We start from the raw sequence: 22885 nt of genomic DNA, 5'->3' as shown, positions 1-22885 counted from the left end.
GCTTTTAAAGCTAGGCATATGATCTAGCGATTTCACTCCTAGACAGATCCCAAACAGGAATGGGTTAACGTGTTTAATGAGTGATAAGTACTACAAGGCTCATAGCAGTAGCATTTGTAAGAGTCCCCAACTGGAAATTATCTGAATGCTCTTCAACAGTACAATGGATAAACTGTAGTATACTCACATAAAGGAATACTATCAGTAATAAAAATGAGCTACCTACAATTACAAGATGAAGGATGGATCTTACAAACACAATACTGAAGAGACCACACCCCAAAGAGTACATACTCTGTAATTCCATTCACATAAAGCAGAAAAATAGGCAAAATTAATGTAGGCTATCAGGAGAGTGGGTATTCATTGACAGAGAGCATGGAGAGGGGTTGCTTTTCGGATGCTAGTAATACTCTGTTTCTTGATCTGTGAGTGCTAGGCTCACAGATGCGCCTGGTGTGTGAAAATTCATTCAAGTAAAAGTCTACTACAGCATGACGGTATTTAGAGGTGTAAAAACCACTTGAATTTTATGTTCAAGAAATTATAAGCACAGGTAACGATTTAACTCAGGTAGAGCACACAGAGTTAGTCCATTTTTCACTTTCTACTGATGTCCAGTAACAGTCAATACTCACAGTAAACTTAGCTCTTTCTTCCATCACTTCATAACCCAGGATAGTAGGTGTAGAAGGTCTATCTTCCACATACACTGTGTCAGGATTTTGCTCTTCGCTTTCTCTTGGTCTGGTGGTATACTCAATGGAAGAGTCTGCACCTGTGAATTTAGTCCTAATGAGGGGGCTGCTACAGACAGATGAAGCACTATCCGTTTGATCAGGTGCACTTGTCTGTTTAAAATTACCCATATTTGAGTCCTCTAACTGGCCTTTGGAAGAGTTTGAGCTTGTTGAGATGCTCCCAAAAGAAGAACTTCTTTGGTTTCTGCTGGTCGTAAAACTGGAAGCAGAGTTCCCTATGGGCATAGGAACTGGGACATAGGGAGTTGCCATCTTCTTTTAGCCTTTGCAACAGACCCGCACACTGCTGAGTCCAAACACTTAGAGAACAACTAATATGAAATCCATTATTTTCTTCTTAGGAATTCACTATCTAAAAAGGAGAAGAACATATTGAGAGGTTAGTCTTTAATTTGGTGCATTATCCAAAACCAAACCAAACCAAAACACCTCAGAATGTTCACATCCATTTCTTTTGATTCTGTGACACTCCATGACTTCATGTGGAATGAAAACACACCCCAAACTTCATTTAATCCCAAGATATCATTTGCAAGGTAAAGAGAGCAGAACTACTCCACACTCTTTTTTCTTGACCTTCACATTACACGTTCATCTTTTCAAATCTCCACTTTGTTGCCTTGTGATAGATTTCTGCAACGTTCATTTTAGCCTGATCTCACCTACACAAAAGAGTCAGAAACAGGAAGAGTGGTAAAGACCTTTCTGAAGCTGCATTGTCTGCTTACGGTCCTGACAGTTCCCACATACAGTAAGAAGAGGGAAGGAGGGAAGAATAGAAAGGGAGGGGAATTATTCCCATTTCAATTTAATTAGTGAGATTCTAAAGAATTAGAGTACTAACAGTTCACATTTCCTTTTAAATTAATTAGTGAGACTCTAAAGAACTACCTAGAGTTCTAACAGTGAACCACAGGGAAGTAACAACCGCTCTTAAGGTAACAGTCTACTAAACCTAGAATCAAACGTATTTGAAAAAAAAAACAAAAACAACTTGGTCAAATTAAATTAATCAAATCAGACCCAGTGAACCTTAAACTTACATCCAACAGGACGAAACAGTTGAAAAGTTAAAATGTTCTTCATAGTTTCCAGGTCATCAGTAATCCTGCTACACCAGAAACTGAGGGTAACTTAACAAACCTTGATGACTCATGCCCAGTAATCTGTTGTCTAAAAGGACTAATCTGTCTCGGAATAATCTCATAATTGTGCAACATAGGAAAAGGTTTACCACTGAGTTGTTAAATAACAGATGAAGACAGTGTAATGACTACAGACGTGTGAAATGACACATGAAACAAGGGGTCCGGCTCACTTAGCGACATCTAGGCGATTCTAGGGCTGAGAGAGGTCAGAAGGGAGCTGCTACTACCGGGACTTGCAAAGATGCTGAAGCAGGATTTTTTTTTTTTTTTTTTTTAACCCAGCACGTGGCTCTGGGCAACCTTCCTCATCATCACAGATTCAAGAAACTTGAAGCGCTGATTCACTGCTCCTCGGTTCTGCTGGATGCCCTCCCCCCCCGCCAAAAGAAGTAAATAAAAGGTCTGAGACTTTAGCGCCTTCGGGGCCTGCGGGATGGCCGTGCCCCTTGCCACCCAACTACCTGAGGCCGCAGGGCCGGGAAGAGAGGACGCGGATCAATACAGTGAGTGGCGTGCAAAGAAGTGAGCGCTCCCCAAACTTCACGGAAACGTGTTGGCTTCACTGACAGCGTCCTCACTTTTGCCTTTGCGTGGAGATGCCCCGAGGATCCTGCATCCCAGTCCTACGCCGGAGAGCCTCGGGCAGGTGAGGCGGCCCCAAGCCTCAGCGACGCGGTAGAAACCGAGGCGCAGCCCGACCCCGGGACGGCCCGGTGGGTGTCAGGGCGGGCCACCGGTCCTCGGCCCCCGGGGGTGAGGGGACCCCCTGCTCCCGGCCCCACCCCACCCCCCGGACGGTCGCATCTCCGCCGCCCGTGCGAGGCCAGCGCCTCCCACACGCTCGGCGGGGTCGGCGGCGGCCTCGGACGCTCCCGCGGGGCCCCTCGACCCTCCGGGGAGGCCGCCCGCCGCCCGCCAGCCCCGCGGGCGCAGGTGTCACTCGCAGGAGCGCCCGGGGCAGCGGCCGCCGCCTCGTCCCTACCTCAGCCCACTCCGCGATCCCGTTCGAGCGCACTTCCCGGGGACGGTTGAAGTGGACCCTCCGCGACCGCAGCTCTCCGTCTCCACCCACCCGGGCCAAGAAGCCCCACGTGACCTTCCGCCCGAAAGCGGCCGCTCCCAGCCTCCCGCCGCCCGGCTCCGGAGAGGTGGAGGGTGGGGCCACGCCGCACCGCCCCTCCCGGAAGTGACGTCACGCCAAGGCGCTTCCCCCCGCCCCCCCCCCGCCATGACACCTCCCGCCAACCCCCCACCCCCCCACCCCCGCCCCGCGGCGCTGTCCGGAGTTGCGCGGCCCCGGCTGTTTGGCAGCTGGGTTGGGCCTAGTTATGTGGTAAGAATTCTACCTTCTCCGCCCTAGCTTTATTTTTATAAACTAACTTTGAGAAATGGAGGTCAAGACGCTCAGGTTGCCGCACAGGTGATCAGTGGATTACAGCTCGGAGGAGGGACTATAGCCGGCATTGGTCTGGGCGCTTGCTTTGCATCATGGGACTTGTAGTCTTCACTGGCTCGGGCTGGTTCTAATAGGTTATAGATTGTTTTCTAGAATAACTGGCGCCTTAAGGGATGACAGTCGATTCAAAGGGTGGGAAGATAGAACACAGTCCTTAAGCTTATTCGCCTTATCGTTGGCAGATAATTGAAGTTGTTGAGTGTTGTTGTTGTTGTTTTTTTTTTAATACAATCCAGGGTGCAGTTTTATCCCACATGATACAATAGCAGGCGTGTTAGACTTGCACACCTGAAGACCTGTAAAGTTATCGGGAAACTTGTTTTTTGATAAGCGAATACCAAAATTTAGACCAGTTTACAGGGTTGTTCATCATTAGAATTGTGCAATTTGATTTAAAGACCATCTCATGATTTCTCCAGTTTTGGAACATTTCCAAGACTGGGAAAAATTGATAGTTGTAATTTCAAAATGAGCATAGGAAGATAATCTGGTTTGTGGCATATTAATGATTTTGGTTGATGATACTGTCCAAGAAGAACTTCCGTCCACAAATTGAAAAGAGCGTTCAGTATATAGATATATATTCTTTATTTTGTGACTATTTGGTATTGATAAATGTCTAGATTTTACTTACAGTAAATGAACATTTCCTTTAAAAAAGTTTTTAGGTTGAGGTATAATTTACATATTACATTACATTAGCTTCCAGTGTGCAATGTAATTGTTTGACATATATATTGAGAAAATAATCACCACAATAAATCTAGTTAAAATCTGTCCCTATATATAGTTCCAGAATTTTTGTTCATGTGATGAGGACTTTTAAGGTTTACTTTCTTAGCAACTTTCAAATATGCAATACAGAATCATTAACGATAGTTGCCTTGCTGTACATTATATTCTCATGAGCAATTTGTTTTATAACTAGAAGTTTGTTCTGACTCCTTTTACTCATTTTGCTCACCCCCACTTCTGGCTATCACCAATCTGTTCTTTGTATCTATGAGCTTTCTTTTTTAAAATTCCATATATAAGGGAGATTATATGATATTTGTCTTTTTCTGACTTATTTCACTTAGCATAATGCCCTCTAGGCCCATCCATGTTATCACAAATGGCAATATTTAATTTTTAATGGCTGCATAATATTGTTTTATATATGTGTGTATGTATGTATGTGTGTGTACATACACACACACACACTTTTATTCATTCATCTATTGATAGACATCCAGGTTGTTTCCAAATCTTGGCTATTGTAAATAATGGCAGAGTGAACATGGGAGTGCATATATGTTTTTGAATTACTGTTTTTTTTTGGGGGGGGGATAAGTACCCAGAAGTGGAATTTTTGGATTACTTGGTAATTTTATTTTTAATTTTTTTAGGGACCTCCATACTGTTTTCTACAGTGGCTGCACCAATTTTCGTTCCCATCAGCACTGCACGAGAATTCCCTTTTCTCCACATCCTCACCAACACTTGTTTCTTATCTTTTTAAAAAAATAATGTGCAGTCCTTAATTCCTATCACTTACTTAACCCATCCTCTCAAGCCCCTGCACTCATTGTGATTTTCATTTTCATTTCTCTGCAGATTAGTGACAGTTGAGTATTTTTGCATATGCCTGTTGGCCATCTGTATGTCTTCTTTGGAAAAATATCTATTCACATCCTCTGCCCCATTTTTTAAAAAAGATTTTATTTATTTATTCATGAGAGACACAGAGAGAGGCAGAGGCATAGGCAGAGGGAGAAGCAGGTTCCACACGGGAGTGGGGGTGGGGAACCTGATGTGGGACTGACTCCCAAGACCCCAGGATCACGCCCTGAGGGAAAGGCAGATGCTCAATGGCTGAGCCACCCAGGCATCTCCTTCTTCCCAATTTTTAATTGGATTTTTTGTTGTTATTGAATGGTATGAGTTCTTTATATATTTTGGATATAAACCTCTTATTAGATCCCACATGATTTCCAAATATTTTCTCCCATTCAGTAGGTTGGATTTTCATTTTATCGATAATTTCTTTTGCTGTGCAGAAGGTTTTTAGTTGGACACAGTCCCACTTGTTTGTGCTTTTGTTGCCTTTGCTTTTGAGGCTGGATCCAAAATATTGCCAAGACCCATGTCAAGGAACATACTACCAATGTTTCCTTTTAGGAGTTTTTATGGTTTCAGATTTTACATTCAAGTCTTTAATCCATTTTGAGTTCATTTTTGGGTATGGTGTAAGATAGAAGTCTAGTTTATTTATTTATTTTTGTATATGTGGCTGTCTAGTTTTTCCAACACCATTTATTGAAGAGGCTATCCTTTCCCCATTGTATATTCTTGGTTTCTTCATCATAAATTAATTGACTGTATGCATGGATTTATTTCTGGGCTCCTGATGTCTTTAGTAATCAAGAGAGAATGTCCTCTGGTTGTCAGAGTAAAAGTTACACTTTGACAGAACATACCTAATGGCTAGTTTCTATGGAATATTTTAGTTAATTTTGGATGACTGTATATAGTGCACATAGTCAAATTGTATACGTTTTTATCTGCAGAGTAACAGACCATTTTTTTTGCCCTTTCTTTAACTTTATATAAAATATATACTTCTAGCATAATATTTTGAACCCACTTTAGGAATAATTTTATACAATGATATATAGATCTTGGTAATGGTAGGGAGAGACGGAAGAATGGTTAAAAAAGCAATGTGCAATAGGCAGACGTCTCGTGAGGTAGCTTCCTAGAGTCCCATATTTGCCCCTTCTCTAGAAGTGATTCGTCCTGAGTCTGGTTCTCTGGTGGCCATGTTTGTAATATGTTAGTCTTATAATAACAAATGTTATTTATCATAGTTGATTGTGCCTGAGGAGGACATTTGACCTAAATTGTGTCCAAAGGATGCTTTCTCCTAGGAATTAAAATGAGTGGGAGGAAAATACTAACTGGAAGTCACAGGAGGTAAAGTCAGATAAAGGAAATTCTGTAGTAAGAGGGTCAGTCAAGTCCCACTGCTGAGGTCCCTGGAGTTGATCTTGTCCTTCCCCATTTTTGACTTTTACTTGGAGTTCATGAGCTACCCTGGTTACTTTCAGTAGATTTGTTTTTTGCTTAAACCTAACCAGAATTGGTTCTTCTGCTTATAACCAAAAGTACAACTAATCTAGCAGGTTGGAAGGAGGCAAACTAGTATGAATTTTAAAAGCAGGTAAAATGCAAACAATTCCTTCTCAGTGATTTATGTAACTAAATATAAAAACAACTCATTTTCAGTTATTATTTTGGTATACTCTCATCGTTTCCCTAATTCATGTATGTTGTTTTCCACAGGCAGTGTTTCTATGATTTAAAATTCAGGATCTGTAATCTGATCCTGAACCTGCCTTCTATTTTCTCACTGCCATGAAATTGTAAAGGTCCAGAGAAAGAACCACGAGTGACTTAGCTTAAAGTAACAGGTGATAACCAAAGTAGTAATGGGGGAACACAACAGCCAGCTTTATTGGATTTAACCTGTGACCTATGCAATTTCCTAAATCCAGGGTAGGAATTATATGGCATTTATAATGGTACATGGAAGACACTCTTCAGTATTGCTACCATTGATTAGTGATTTCCACTCATCACATTACATAAAGAAAAATTTGAAAGCATATGTGGAAATCCTACCAGAAGCCTAACAAAAAAATCAAATTTCTTCACAAAATCATTGTTACAATTTTAGAACTGAAAAAGGCCAAGATGATCATGAGCATAGGCTTCTATTCTAGAGCTAAGACTCCTGAGGAAAACAAAGGCTCAAAGATCTGCCTATAATCACAGAGCCAGTGAATCCTTGAGTCCCAGACTAGTAAACTTCTCACCACACATGGTAATAAGACACTCCTTCCTGAGCATTTCTACACTCTGCTGTGTCCTAGTGTCTTTCAGCCTCCCAATAGTGTCTTGCTTCTGGTACATAACCAATTAACATTTGATACCAGGGAAGTCTTCATGGATTTTATGCATATGAGAAAGTGAGCATTGGGCCTTTAAGAGTTGGTTGGGAATTGGTTAGGTAAAGAAGGGATACAGGGCATACCAGGCAGAGTCAAAGACTTGAGAGAGGACAAAACAGGGTATAGGGTAGTAATGGACAGTGAGGAGACCAGCCTGATTGGATTGAAGGGTGTGTAGCTAGAAGTAGAATGAGCTCCTACTCATTCCTCAGGTTGTCTCACATACAACCTCATCAGATAGTAATGCCTATCTGATAGAATTAAGCAAGGCTCTCCTCAATGATCCTGTTGTATTTGGTATGTGAGTGGGGGCAATCAACACATTATATAGTGAGTACTTATTTATGTTTGCAGCCTGAGGGCAGGGATGATACATTAGACGTCTGTGTGCTGACAGTACCTTATCTGGTACTTGAATGAGGCAAGTGCCTTGTGTATAGTCCCTGTAATTACTATTTTTTTTTTTTTTTACACCTGATCCACTCTACTTACTAACATTTCCTACAAAATCCCCTTAGACATTTGTTTTTTCAACTCCTACTTTAGAAAATAAAATTGAATTCTTTGAGTCAGCCTGTGAGCCCCTTCATGAACTGACTTTTATCGTCTATTTCCTCCAGTTTAGTTAATTAGTTAATCAACTAGCCAGCTATTTATTGAGTACCTATCACATGCAATGAATCTCACCGTCTAGCCATATCAATTATTCCCCATTCTGAGCTCTTCATTTTCTCTCTTGCTAGCATTTGTTGTTGCTTTTGCCTAGGAATTATCCTACTTTTCTCATCGCATTTCTGAGTCCCTGCTCTAGGTGACCTCCATTCCAAAAGCTTGTCTTAATTCCTCTCCACCATGTCCTTGTAGTTCCCCTGCAAACTTCTGCTGTAGCCATACTCCTATTGGATGTGGTTGTCCTTGTGTGTCTGCCTGACTAGAACATGTGCTTCATGAGCCAGAGGCCACGTCCTTTTCTTCTTCTTCACTGATTGGCAGAAACTCTGGCATATGTGGGGCCAGACTGAATGAATAAATAAATGAAAAGATGTCAATAAGGTTTTCTTGTTGGATCAGCTTGGTGATTTAATGCAAACAAACAAATGCATACATATTCTCAGTGGCATTTGGTTTCAAAGAAATAATACTTGCTCTCTGAAACAAAGGGAAACAGCTCTGATTCAAGAGAAAGGGTTCCTTCATTTGTTCAGAGTAATTTGTAAACTGCTGGACTAGATAGATGATTTCTAAGGTCCACTTAAGATCTAATGTTTTATAAATGCATGTGTTTCATTTGAGACCTGCATAGATAACTGAATGAATATCACAGCCTTCTTAGCAATGCTAAGATCTATAAAAGGCATTAAGCTGAGCAAAAATCAAATGGAGAAAAAAAAGCTAAACTCCTGAAGTTAAACAGACCAATGAATTAATGTTATTATACATTTAAGTCTTTATCTCAATTAAATTTGAGATATGCTCCAACTCCTGGTACGAACATGGGAAAGAATTCTGTTTTCTGAGGTCTCAGGGCCAGATCTCAACATCCCAGCTTATAAGAGATCCTTCTAAAAAAGATTAAAAAATTTTCAAGGAAAAAGCAAAAAGCCTTGGAAGAAGTAGCAAGTCTCTAATACATTAGCACCAAGATTCCTGCTCATGTTGTAGGTGAACTTCATACCCCTTTATGGAACACTTAAGTCATCTAGGTTACCTCTGGTCTTTTCTTTGGATTATTTCCAATTTTTTTTTCATCTGTAATGTGCACCAATAATAGTTTTTCCTCAGAGGGTTGTTGTGAAAAATAAAAAGTTATAATGCTTCTTAAGTGCTTAGTACAGTGCCTGGTAAAATGAACAATAGCTATCATTATTTCTTGAGTCAACTAGATAGCTTAAAAATAGACAATATTAATAATAATGTATATAGGGCAGCCCGGGTGGCTCAGTGGTTTAAGCGATGCCTTCAGCCCAGGGCCTGATCCTGGGACCCAAGATCAAGTCCCACATCGGGCTGCCTGCATGGAGCCTGCTTCTCCCTCTGCTCTGCCTGTGTTTCTGCCTCTCTCTCTCTCTCTCTCTGTCTTTCATGAAAAAAAAATTTTTTTTAATAATAATGTATATAGATATTTGCTGAATGAATAGCCATTAACTATGGCCAGAGAACTGCACTATTGATTTTATGTGCATTAATTTATTAAATCTTCACAATAATCTCATGAAACAGTTGCTGTTATTATAATTGATACTTTACAGATTGCATCTCTGAGAGACTGACTAGCTTGTCTTTTTTATTTATTTGTTTATTTTTAATTTTTTTTTTAATTTTTAATTTTATTTTATTTATTTATGAGAGGCACACAGTGAGAGAGAGAGAGGCAGAGACACAGGCAGAGAGAGAAGCAGGCTCCATGCACCGGGAGCCCGACGTGGGATTCGATCCTGGGTCTCCAGGATTGCGCCCTGGGCCAAAGGCAGGCGCCAAACCGCTGTGCCACCCAGGGATCCCCTAGCTTGTCTTTTTTATATGGAAAGTTATTCTCTGAGAGGTTATCTTGGTTAGCAAAGTTGGAACTCAAGTTCAGTTCTGTCTGTTTCCAAAGCCTGTGTTGAGATATTTACTATACCATACATTCTTTGTCATTGTGGCAGGCAGAGCCTAGACCCTCAAAGAGCCATATTTGGCAAGACATTGGTTGAAAACAAGGTCTTTGAGTTTAGTTTCAGAAAAGTTCTTCATCCCATTTAACACTATAGTATTTAGCTTAAATTCTTAAATTCTTTTTTCTTTCTCTTTGTCCATAACCTAGTTCTGGTATAATTTATGTGTCCTAGATTCAGCCCCTAAAATAATTGATCTTGATAAATTGATGTTGTTCTGTGCATGTTCAGGCCTTGGCTTCTCTGTTGTCATTCTGATTTGCTCTCTGGTATTGATTCTGGTGTTTCACTTCTTTCATCTTTCTTGTTGAAAGATTAGGTAAACCAGAGGGATTGGGAAGGAGTTAACCAGATGAAGTATGTGTCTGGGAGGAAGTGGAAAGTGTCGTTGGGAAAAGGAGAGCCCCAGGCAGAAAAGATGTAGAGGATTTTATGTAGATACTGCTTAATAGTGAGAGACGGAATTGTTTGACTTGAAATAAAGACTTACAGACATACAGTTTTAATTTTTATGTGGTGTCAAGTAGCCTCAACTCTGTGAGGAGTCACATACTCATTCAACAAATATTTGTTGAGTGTCTACCATATGTGCCAATTATTGTCCTAAGGCTATAGGAATTTATCAGTAACAATATATGCAAAGCCACTCTTCTCCTGGAGTTCACATTCTGCTGAATGTTGATGTGGGGACAGGCAATAAACATAACAAGAAATGTTTTAAGAATTTAGCTAGATTTATATCCTTTGAAGAAAATAAAGTAGAATAATATCATCAGAGTCATTGGGCCAGGGGGAAGTGCAGCAATTATACATTGAGGCATCAAATCAGACTTCTCTGAGAATGTGTCTTGAGTGCCAAGATTGGAATGTCTAGAAGAAAACAACCTTGAAAAAATCGAGTGGTAGAGGACTCCAGAAAACCTGCCTCACAAGTGCAGTAGGAGGAAAAAGGAAACTTTTTAGCAAAAGTGCTCCTTTTTCCTTCTTCTAAGAGCTCCAATTCCAGGAAATAAGATGTCAGATGTTTCTGTAATCACATGTGTGATCCACATGTCTCTCAGACATTAGATTTTAACATTAATGACCAAATCTTGCTCATTTCAAACTCCCTTTTAATTTTAGGTAATTCTAGTCTCTTGTAAATTTTCCCTTTCCTACATATCCTTAGAGTCCTCAAGGGATATCTTCTATGCTCCAGGGAATCTGTTCTGATCATTGTTCCCTGTCACCATTGCTAGATGAGTTGCTGTCACTGCTTTTGCCACTGGCTGAGTCATGCTTGCCTTGACAGCTCTACACCATCCTTTCCACTAACAGAGATTAATTCCGTGTCTCTTGAATCAAATTCTTTATACCACAAATGCAGACTGGAGGCCTTCCAGTAATGGTGTCTGCCTCTGCTGGACTGGGGACCCACAGTGCAGCAGTGTGCTGGCAATTAAAATGGGGAACTTTTCTTTCACTTTTGCTTGGATCTTGAAGTGTTACAGAGTTTGGTGGGCAGGTCTTTTTGGTTTTGTTCATGAAGTTTCTTTTACCCAAAGAGAGCCACTGTGGTGGCTCAGTTGGCAGAAGCTCCTATAATAGTTCTGTCTTCAGTGGACCTCAGAGGTTGCCAACTATCTGAATCTTTCTGTGTCTAGGGAATTCCTGCTTTATGTATCTAGGTGAGAGTTCAGAGCACACTTCCCACTCAAAAATTCTAAATTGCTAGCAAGTCTGCTTTTTCAGCCTCCCTTGCAGCTAGAGTATAGATGTATGCTCTAGGCATTACTAATTCTATGCATCCTTTCCCCCACCTTCCATGTTGGTGGTTCAAGGTACAGGGTCTAATGCTCAATTGTTGCAGCTTCCTCACAAGATTAGTTTTATGCTTTGGTTTTAGACATTTTTCTTAGCAGCATTGTCCCCAAGCTTCCCAGATATTCTGTGAGCTGTCAGTTTCTCTCTAAAATTTCTTTATTCTTATATTGGAGGCAGCCACTTTTGGCTGCTTGCCCACAGAGGCAAGTGAAGAGAAGGGACAAAAGAAAGGCCAACAAGAAGGAAAGACTTAATTCCTGTGCTTAAAAGAAATATTTTCTTTTCAGTTGAATATGAATAAGGAAGCACAGAGCCCTGAGTGCCATCTTCAGTCATTTTGCAATTGCAAGGGGGGGGGGGGATCAGTTTGGGATGAAGCCAATATGAGAATGGCAGAGTAAAGAAGGGGAAAGCATCTTGACGATATCCCTGAACCTTTAATTTTACTTTACCTAGAGTCTGTTTTACTTCTGATCTTGAAATTATCTGAGATAATACATTTCCTTATTGATAAGCAAGCTTAAGTTGAAATTTGTCATTGTTACTACCTTCACTAACAATAAATACAAATAATAATGCCTAAACTTTATTGAGAACTGAAATGTTCTCTTTTGTTGCAGGTACCTTTCATTCACTCAGCTAATATTCACTGAGCACTTACATGTTAACTCATTTAACTGCTGTATCACACTGTATTCAAAATGTTTACATATTGTCTCCATATATCATTCATTCAGCCTACTTTTCTTGAATACCTTGTGTGTATGAAGCATAATTCCAAATGCTGGCCATTTAGAAATAAATACTTTATACTTCTTGAACTTGGTCAGCAGTTTAGTGGAGTAAGCATTTAAATCAATAAATATTACCATGTTCTTTTTATTTATTTATTTATTTTATTAACATGTTCTTGATGCTAGGGTGGACTTCTTAACAGGGTACCTGATTAGCATAAAGAAGAGAGCAATTTGAATTGGAATTGGGGATTAAGTGTCTAGTTCTGTGGTAGCCACTGTAGCATCATTTCAGATATTTATTGAGCGCTTATGGTTGCCATCCTCTGAACCAAGAGATACAGTGGTCAGATCAAAACAGAATAGTTATTGAAGTGCCTGGGTGCCTTGGTCTGTTCATTCAGCGTCCAACTCTTGGTTTTTGGCTCAGGTAATGATTTCAGGATCATGAGATCGAGCCCTGAGTCAGGATCCACTCTCTCTCTCTCTAAAATAAATAAATAAAATCCTAAAAAAAAGTATCAAAACAGAATTCTTACTGCCCTCATGGTGTTTACAGTATCATTGGGAGGAGAGGCCAAACAGGCAATTACAGTACAGTGGAGTAAGCACAATAATTGGCTAAGCTGGGGGGTGTTCACAATAAGGAAGGATGCTGAATTCATACAAAGATGGTGTGCAAAAACAAACAAACAAACTCAAAGAAGGTGTGCCAACCTAGGCTGTGGGGTAGGCAGTCAGTGTGGAGTTCTGGTGGGAAGTAACTTCTAAGTTCAGATCTGAAGGATGATTAAAAGTTAGACAGGTGAAGGGAATGAGGGCAAGAAGTATGTGTGTGAGGGGTGTTCCAGGCAGGACAGTATTTCCAAGGTCTGGAGTTGAAAAACACCATGACTGAGTCAAGTGTGTTAGGGGCAAAGTATTATGAGTATATGAATATGTACAATTTCTCATACATCCTTGACTTTAAGGTAGGGGGATCAATCTTGCTTATTAGGGTTTTTGCATAATCTAGTAACGTGCTGATTTTTTTAGAATTGAAGTATAATTAACACACATTGTTATATTAGTTGCAGCAATATAATGATTCAGCAATTCTGTATATTACTCAGTTCTCATCAAGATACATGTACTCTTTTTTTTTTTTTAAAGATTTTTAAAAAATTTATTCATGAGAGACACAGAGAGATTGGCAGAGACATAGGCAGAGGGAGGAGTAGGAGCATAGCTCCCTGCAGGGGAGCCTGGTGTAGGACTCAATCCCAGGACCCCAGGATCACACCCTGAGTCGAAGGCAGATAGATGCTCAACCACTGAGCCACCCAGGGGTCCCAAGATACATGTACTCTTAATTCCCTTTATTTTACCCCTCCCTCACTCACCTGCCCTCTGGCAACCACTAGTTTGTTCTCTGTATTTAAAAGTCTGGGAGTTTTTTTTTTTTAATAATAAATTTATTTTTTATTGGTGTTCAATTTGCCAACATACAGAATAACACCCAGTGCTCATCCCATCAACTGCCCCGCTCAGTGACCGTCACCCATTCACCCCCACCCCCCGCCCTCTTCCCCTTCCACCACCCCTAGTTCGTTTCCCAGAGTTAGGAGTCTTTATGTTCTGTCTAGTCTGGGAGTTTTTTGTTTCTTTCTGTCTTTGTTTCTTAAATTCCATGTGTGAGTGAAATCATATGGCATTTGTCTTTCTCTGACTTATTTCACTTAGCATTATACCCTGTAGGTTCATTCATGTTGTTTCAAATGGCAAGATCTCATTCTTTTTCATAGCTGAGTAATATTCTATTGCATATATAACACATCTTCTTTATCCATTCATCTATGGATGGACACCTGAGTTATTTCTATATTTTGGCTATTGTAAATAATGTTGCAGTGAACATAATACATATATCTTTTTGAATTAGTGTTTTTGTATTCTTTGGGTAAATATCCATAGTGGAATGGCTGGATCATATGGTAATACTATTTTTAATTTTTTGAGAAACTTCCTTTCTACAGCCGCTTTCTACAGTGGCTGCACTAGTTTGCATTCCCACCAGCAGTACACAAGGGTTCCTTTTTATTTACATCCTCACCAATACTTGTTATTTCTTGTGTTTTTGATTTTAGTTTTTGACAAGTGTAAGGGGATATCTCATTATAGTTGTGTGGGCTTTTTATTTTTGTCTTTTTAATAAGGAAAGCAACCAAAGGGAGCTGAGACTGCTTTCCCCAGGAAGTTCCATGTATGTTTCCCTTCTGAGGAAATGAGAGAAGTCTAGGAGCCTGAACCTTGACTCAGGGCTTGGCTGTTGGGATTGAGTAGTAGACTGGGGATCAGGGGTGGGTGGTACCTTATGGAGATGGGATAGAAATGGCAGATGGAGCTATCTAGCTATAAGACAGCTATATGGAGAAAAAGAAAAAGAATTTGCTAGCTGTTCAGAATGGAAAACCTTCAGGGAAAGGATTATTGTATACAGGGAATTCTTCTGGTAGCTTTCTATGAAATTTTGTGTGAAACCCCTGTGTCACCTCTTTAAGAACTTTATAGTTAAGATCTATCATATCCTTTAAGCTTTTAGACACAGGCTCATGTTTCTATGGCTGTAATATGATGTAGAGACTGGACTCTATGGGGCCATGGGAATGTTCTGGATTTTAGAAGGAAATGTAAGAAGAGAAACAGAAAAAGTTCACAGAGCAAATACCACAAGTATAGGGTTGAGAAAGGCTCAGGTTGGAGGAGAGGTGGTGAAGGAATACCAGGTCACAAAGGGCCTTGAAAGTGAGGTTGAGGAACTTAGAAACTTAATGTCAAAAATGGAATATGGGAAGACAGGGAAAAGAAGCCAAGATCAAATATGCATTTCAGACAGATTACTGGGTCTTTGGTGTCTAGACGAAATAAGAGAGAGGCAATACTCAAGGCAGAGAGATGCTGAGGTATGTGGCAGTTCTTAGAGGGCAAGTATTATTGCTATGATTTTTCCAGATGCAGAAGCAGAGATCAGGGAGGTGGTTGGCAATAAGCAGAGAGGTTTGGGACTGTGGACAACCTGACTCCAGAATCCGTGTTTTTTTTTTTTTTTTTTTTTAAATAGATCATGCTATCCCTGTCTACTGGTTTGTACTACTCCTTGAAGGAAGAAACTGGGTCTTTTGGTTACCTGTTCTGGTTTTCTGGTTTTCTATTGATGAATAATTAACCGTGACATTTAGTGACTTAAAACAGTAACAAAATTTGCAGCTGTAATGGAGCAGGGCTGAGTAGAGACAACTCAGTCCTGTTCTACTCACTAACACCTAGGGTGGTTTGAAAGCTGGGAACTGGAATCACCTGTGGGCTCGTTCATACACATGTCTGCCAGTTGGTGCTCACTGTTGACTAGAACTGTAGTTGGGATTGTTGGCCAGAACGTATGACTTGGCTTTTACCTGAGTCCTGTTTCTTGATTCTTTACAATGTGGTGACTGGGTTCCAAGGGTGAGCATCCTAAGAGAGAACCACAATGAAGTTGCATCACTTTTTTTTTAACTTTGGAAGTCGTTGCATTCTGTTTGTTCAAAATGCCTTAGTAAGGAAAGAACTCTTCTAACTTTTACTTATATTGAGTTATTTGATCCTCCTAACAACCTTATATTATTATCCCCATTTCACATATGAAAAAACCTAGTCACAATGAGTTAAGTATTTTACCCAATATAATACAGATAGTAAGGAATGGAATCACCATTGGAACCAAGACAATTTGGCTCCACAGTCTGTGTTCTTAACCACTTTGCTGCATTGTCCATTGCAGTGACTAGACTATAGTCTGGACTAATGATGAATGTTTTGTATTTCGTCAAATGATGAATGTTTTGTATTTTGGGCTTCCTTCAAATGCTAGTAAGATATTTATTTTTTATTTCATTTTTTAAAATTTATTAATTTTTAAAAAAGTAATCTCTAAACCCAATATGGGGCTTGAACTCACAATTCCAAGATCAAGAGTCACATGCTCTTCCAACTGAGCCAAATAAAGATATTTCTTAGGTGAATGAGTTCATATCCACCCTGCATCTCACACTGAATGGGAGATGTACTCCTATACAAGTGGAAAAAGAGCTCTCCTGGATTTCCAAATAAGTGATGAAAGAGCCTATTCAAGGTGCCTTCTGTTTAGGAGATGCCTTAGGTACCACATTTTTTTCATATATATATATTTTTTATTGGAGTTCGATTTGCCAACATATAGTATAACACCCATTGCTCATCCTGTCAGGTGTCCCCCTCAGTGCCCATCACCCAGTCACCCCAACCCCCCGCCCACCTCCCTTTCCACTACCCCTTGTTCGTTTCCCAGAATTAGGTATCTCTCATGTTCTGTCTCCCTCTCTGATTTTTCCCACTCATTTTCTCTCCTTTCCCCTTTAATCCCTTTCACTATTTTTTATATTCCCCATATGGGTGAAACCATATAATGATTGTCTTTCTCCAATTGACTTACTTCACTCAGCATAATACCCTCCAGTTCCATCCACGTCGAAGCAAATGGTGGGTATTCGTCCTTTCTAATGGCTGAGGAATATTCCATTGTATATATAGACCACATCTTCTTTACCCATTCATCTTTTGGTGGACACTGAGGCTCCTTCCACAGTTTGGCTATTGTGGACATTGCTGCTGTAAACATGGGGGTGCAGGTGTTCCGGCATTTCACTGCATCTGTATCTTTGGGGCAAATCCCCAGCAGTGCAATTGCTGGGTTGTAGAGCAGTTCTATTTTTAACTCTTTGAGGAACCTCCACACAGTTCTCCAGAGTGGCTGCACCAGGTCACAATCCCACCAACAGTGTAAGAGGGTTCCCTTTTCTCCGCATCCTCTCCAACATTTGTTGTTTCCTTCCTTGTTAATTTTCCCCATTCTCACTGGTGTGAGGTGGTATCTCATTGTGGTTTTGATTTGTATTTCCCTGATGGCAAGTGATGCAGAGCATTTTCTCATGTGCATGTTGGCCATGTCTATGTCTTCCTCTGTGAGATTTCTCTTCATGTCTTTTGCCCATTTCATGATTGGATTGTTTGTTTCTTGGGTGTTGAGTTTAATAAGTTCTTTACAGATCTTGGATACTAGCCCTTTATCTGATAGGCCATTTGCAAATGTCTTCTCCCTTTCTGTAGGTTGTCTTTTAGTTTTGTTGACTCTTTTGCTGTGCAGAAGCTTCTTATCTTGATGAAGTCCCAATAGTTCATTTTTGCTTTTATTTCCCTTGCCTTCATAGATGTATCTTGCAAGAAGTTGCTGTGGCCAAGTTCATAAAGGGTGTTTCCTGTGTTCTCCTTTAGGATTTTGATGGATTCTTGTCTCACATTTAGATCTTTCATCCATTTTGAGTTTATCTTTGTGTATGGTGTAAGAGAATGGTCCGGTTTCATTCTTTTGCACGTGGCTGTCCAATTTTCCCAGCACCATATATTGAAGGTACTGTCCTTTTTCCAGTGGATAATCTTTCCTGCTTTGTCGAATATTAGTTGACCATAAAGTTCAGGGTCCACTTCTGGATTCTCTATTCTGTTCCATTGATCTATATGTCTGTTTTCCTGCCAGTACCACACTGTCTTGATGATTACAGCTTTGTAGTACAACCTGAAATCCAGCATTGTGATGCTCCCGGCTCTGGTTTCCTTTTTCAATACTCCTCTGGCTATTTGGGGTCTTTTTGATTCCACACAAATCTCAAGATGATTTGTTCCAACCCTCTGAAGAAAGTCCATGGTATTTTGATAGGGACTGCACTGAGTGTGTAAATTGCCCTGGGTAGCATAGACATTTTCATAATATTAATTCTTTTAATCCATGAGCATAGAATATTTTTCCATCTCTTTGTGTCTTCCTCAATTTCTTTCAGAAGTGTTCTGTAGTTTTTAGGGTACAGATCCTTTACCTCTTTGGTTAGGTTTATTCCTAGGTATCTTATGCTTTTGGGTGCAATTGTAAATGGGGTCGACTCCTTAATTTCTCTTTCTTCAGTCTCATTGTTAGTACCACATTTTACTACAGCTACTCGGGAGCTGGAGTGTCTTCTATATACATTATGGTAACAGTCTCTTTTTCTCTTTCATACACACACACACATATACACTCACATACATCATCATGGAATGAATGTTTAGGTGTATATGCATTGTATCATGCCTAGATTTTTTCCCTCTTTTCCCCATACTGGCTCTATGTCAAATATTCACTTTAAAAGAAATGTAAGAGATATTATGTTCTCTATGTTGATTTTTGTAGAGTTGAGTACATGATGCAGTTCATTTAAAATCTGGGAAGAGCCACCTTGTGGCAAAATTTAGCACTTCACCGTTATTTTTTTAAAGAAAACTTGTAAGTGGCATTAAATTGTGTAGCAAAATAAAAGGTACTGATATTGTACGCAAATTCTAGAATATGGTTTCTGAGATATATAGTTTGACTTTAACATTAGCCAATATTATCAAAAGGTATTGAGAATTTGAAAAGCTTAGATTAAAATATGCAAAAGATATTGCATACACTAATGACTGTATATATTAAATGTTCATTTCAAGGTTTTAGTTGTCTTCCAGTACACCCAGTTTCAGTTACACTAATTTGTACCTTAAAAATGAAAACTTAGGGGCTCCAGGCTGGCTTAGTTGATAGAACATCCGACTCGTGATCTTGGAGCCGTGAGTTCAGGTCCTACGTTGGATATAGAGATTACTTAAACAACAAATTAATTAATTAAAAAAATTTTTTTAATTAAAAAAATGAAAACTTACAAAATATATCTAATTAGTTTTTTCTTGATGTGTAATTATAATACAGCTTATATTTCATTGTATATTTAAATATATTTGTATAATATTGGTTGTAATCATATATTAATAATTGAGAATACTCAGTTTTCTTTTTGGTTTAATTGATATATTGACATCTTTGCAGTGTTTCCTAAATTTCCTTTACCTTGGCAATTCACCAAATTCTTCTTTCAGTTAATTCCCACATTTTCATCTTTCTTTCTTTCTTTCTTTCTTTCTTTCTTTCTTTCTTTCTTTCTTTCATAAAACCTTCTCCATTTAATTGAATGTGGTAGTAAATTTGCAACTCCTAATAAATACTCAGTGTATACTTGGGTATGAAGAGCCACACCATTGTAGGTCTCTCCTCTCTTTTTTCCCTTCTTTTTTTTTTTTTTTAAGTTAAAGATTTTACTTATTTTTTCATGAGAGACACACAGAGAGAAGCAGAGACATAGGCAGAGGGAGAAGCAGGCTCAATGTGGGGAATCTGATGTGGGACTCCATCCCAGGACTCTGCGATCATGCCCTGAGCCCAAGGCAGATGCTCAACCACTGAGCCACCTAGGTACCCCTCTCTTTTCCCTTCTTCATTGGTACTTTGAAAACTTGCTGAAAGCTAAGAGGTTAATTCAGTATCTTACTGTCTGCCCTTGCATTTTCCTGCCACTTCTCCTTTTCTTCATTCCCGGCCTCTGTATTTCCTCCAACATTGGGGCCTATCTGGTCGTGGTCGAGTCAAGCAAGGTGGTGATGGTGTAAGTATTAGCATGCAGATGCAGCAGGGAGATCTGGAATCTAAATGTATACTATAGGAGGAGGAATGCAGTGAGCTGGAATGAAGAGGAGAGAAAGGAAATACACACATTCAATACTGAAATCCTTCTTTTTGGCTTCTGCTGCCCTTCTCATTTCCAAGTATATTTTCTTCTCTCAAATTTCCATGGGTGTATGACTTTTGTTTGAGCTTTGTTTGTGTGTATTCGTCTTTTTGGGTTACCAGTTCTTCAGTTTCAAGTCTGGAATATTTGAGGCAAAAAGAAAGCCTAGGAAACTCACCACCCTTTCATTCCTTGAGTCTCTGTGTTTCCACTGATATGCCCTCTCTCCACCTTTTAGAGTCTTCATATGTTTGTTGTATACATAGTGTCCAGGGTTTTAAATTGTACACAAGGGGAAAAATAAGGAAAAATAGATCAACTTTTTTTTTCTCGGAAGCAAAATTCTTAAGTAACTTTGTCTTCTTTAAGTTTACTTTTTGTAAATCACTTTTCTTACTATGTAGAGAGCAGATTCACAAGGGAAGAAAGTAGTGAAGCAAGAGAAGCTGGGAGACCATTTAAAAATTGTTTCAACCAATCAAGAAATGGTGTTCATTTGTGTAATGGTAGTGGCACTAGAAATGGAGCAAAGTGTATGTTTCTGTTTATATAATGATATGATTCTTGGTTAACTAGTTTTTTTTCATCCAACATATATTTATTATGCACATATCAGGTGCTGGATGTAGGCATTGGGTGGAGAGTGGTAAGCAACATGAGTATCATCTCTGACTTTTATGGACTTTATTGTCTAATTTGGAAAGATATGTAATAAAGCAGTAAACAAAAAATTACTAAGTAAACCAGAAAAACTAAATTATAATTACAAATAGTGACATTGCTGTGAATGAAATACATAGTGCTGTAATTGAGCATGACATAAGACCTACCTAGCATGGTCAGATAAGACCTTTGAGAACATGGTATTTGATGTGAGACCTAAACAATGACAGAGAACTAGTTATGTGAAAATCTGGTATTTAGGCGGAAGGACAGGGAGGAGAATTAGCTTATATTAGAGGGTGTAAACAGCATTTTGGTTATGATATAAAGGGTGACATGGACACTTGGGTTTTTGGTGAAGATTTGAGTAAGCAGGAATATATGACAAAGTGGCGTTAGTCCTGCTAGGCTGTCAGGGAGGAGGTACAGTCCACTCTTGCACTGTGAATACTGAATACTTTAGTAAACAATAAGGATTTTCAGTCCAGCTGCCTTTTTGAGGCAGCATGAATTATGGTTGTTGATAGGGGTGTTGCTCATTGAGGACCACTCAGGGAGATTTGGTTCTGATGAGCAACATGACTCCCTCAGGGAACAGTGAAAAGCTTGCCTGGTTTTTAAAAATTTCCCTGGACCTGGTGTTCATCAGCATTATACTTTAATTCTCATTTAGCAAGTATTTATGAAGTTCATGGGCCCAGTGACGTGTCACTGTAACTTCCATACCCATATGGCGATACTGTAATTACTCAGCTTTGTTACTGATGATAAGGCAAACTAGATATACTTGAAATATTGTGTTGGTTGATGTATGTGCTGGTGATGAAGATAGCAAGGAGTAAAAATAATGTGAAAACTAGAGAATATCAATATAAATTGAAAGTGCATTAATACGTAACGTATTTGTTTTAAATTTTTGCTCCTTTCACTAAAACATATTTTTATGCAAGCAAAATGCTAAAGACTTCTTTGGAGAAGAAAGAACTCAAAAAAAAAAAAAACTTTTATGTGTTTTTCTATCTTTAAGGGTAGAGACCATGTAGAATATGTCATTGAATTATTAGTACCAGCACAGCATCTGGCATGTACAAGGTGCTAAATGAAGGTCCAATGAATGAATGAATGAATGGATAGAAAAATGAAATGTTTAAATTGGTGCTCTGAATACCAACCATCACGATTTCTAATCACAGAAGTGCTCATTTCAAATGGTGAATTTGCATGTGTATTATACAAGTACATATTGCCCAGAATAACAACAGAAAAAATTAGAAACCAAGTTCATCAGCCAGAAGTTTTGTTTACCTTGCCTCACTCTTGGCTATTCTAACCATTCCTTTCATCCTGTTAGTTCCTCCCTTCAGAGATAAAATTTACTGGAAGGGATTGGGGATATATGAACTGCTAGCTAAAAGCCACCTAGCTTCTCATAAACTAATGGCTGGTGTAGTTCTTAAATATTTTTGAGGGTGCAGTTTCAGAATGGGAACTTTTTATACCAGAGTTGAAAAGAGGAGGCAAGATACATTACAAATGTGTAATGTAGTGGAGGAGGACAGTCTTTTAGAGAGACTAACATTTTAATAGTAATTTTTATTTGTCTAGTATCTCCATGTGTCTGGCTCTACACTAAATTCTTTATATTGTCTCCTTTAATACTCAAAATAACTCTCCAGATACTGTCTTATTCTGTTTTTCCAGATGAAGAAATTGAGTGTTCCAGTTACTATATCTTTGCTACACATTATGTGAAAAATAAACATTTATTATGCTCATGGATTTGTGGATCAGGAATTCAGATGGAGATGACTTGTCTCTACTTTGCAATATCTGAGGTCTCAGATAGAGCACTTGAAGGCTGGATCTGTGATCACCTGAAGGCTCATCCACTCACAGGTCCAGTGGTTGATGAATTTTAAGGTAAGTGTTGAGCGGGGAGAGAGAGAGAGAGAGATCCTTCTTATGACTAGCTTGGAAGTGAAGCCACAT

At 39.4% G+C, this 22885-nt stretch overlaps 1 protein-coding gene and 1 long non-coding RNA gene across 6 annotated transcripts in view; one reads left to right on the top strand and one right to left on the bottom strand.

Annotated features, from left to right (window-relative positions):
* SNX16 (sorting nexin 16) overlaps positions 1 to 3100 on the bottom strand; it is a 39109-nt gene extending 36009 nt beyond the window's left edge. Inside the window, exons 1-3 of one of the 4 annotated variants that reach the window (XM_026012979.2) lie at positions 2892 to 3091; positions 866 to 1113; positions 639 to 778 (exon numbers count right to left, since the gene is read on the bottom strand). In XM_026012979.2, the coding sequence (XP_025868764.1) occupies positions 639 to 778; positions 866 to 1013 (288 nt within the window). In that variant the 5' untranslated portion in view covers positions 1014 to 1113; positions 2892 to 3091. Of the gene's footprint in view, positions 1 to 638; positions 2533 to 2891 lie in introns of all 4 variants that reach the window. The other 3 variants (XM_026012973.2, XM_026012984.2, XM_072734420.1) reach the window with 3 other exon arrangements.
* LOC140595175 (uncharacterized) overlaps positions 3098 to 22885 on the top strand; it is a 127474-nt gene continuing 107686 nt past the window's right edge. For both annotated transcript variants that reach the window (XR_011996593.1, XR_011996592.1), the window contains exons 1-2: positions 3098 to 3242; positions 22598 to 22816. This is a non-coding gene — a long non-coding RNA (uncharacterized lncRNA). The remainder of the gene's footprint in view (positions 3243 to 22597; positions 22817 to 22885) is intronic.

Source organism: Vulpes vulpes, chromosome 13 (assembly GCF_048418805.1).
Source record: "Vulpes vulpes isolate BD-2025 chromosome 13, VulVul3, whole genome shotgun sequence".
Classification (NCBI taxonomy): Eukaryota; Metazoa; Chordata; class Mammalia; order Carnivora; family Canidae; genus Vulpes; species Vulpes vulpes.
Note: the sequence above shows the minus strand (reverse complement) of the source record. Positions and strands in the feature narration are given on the sequence as shown.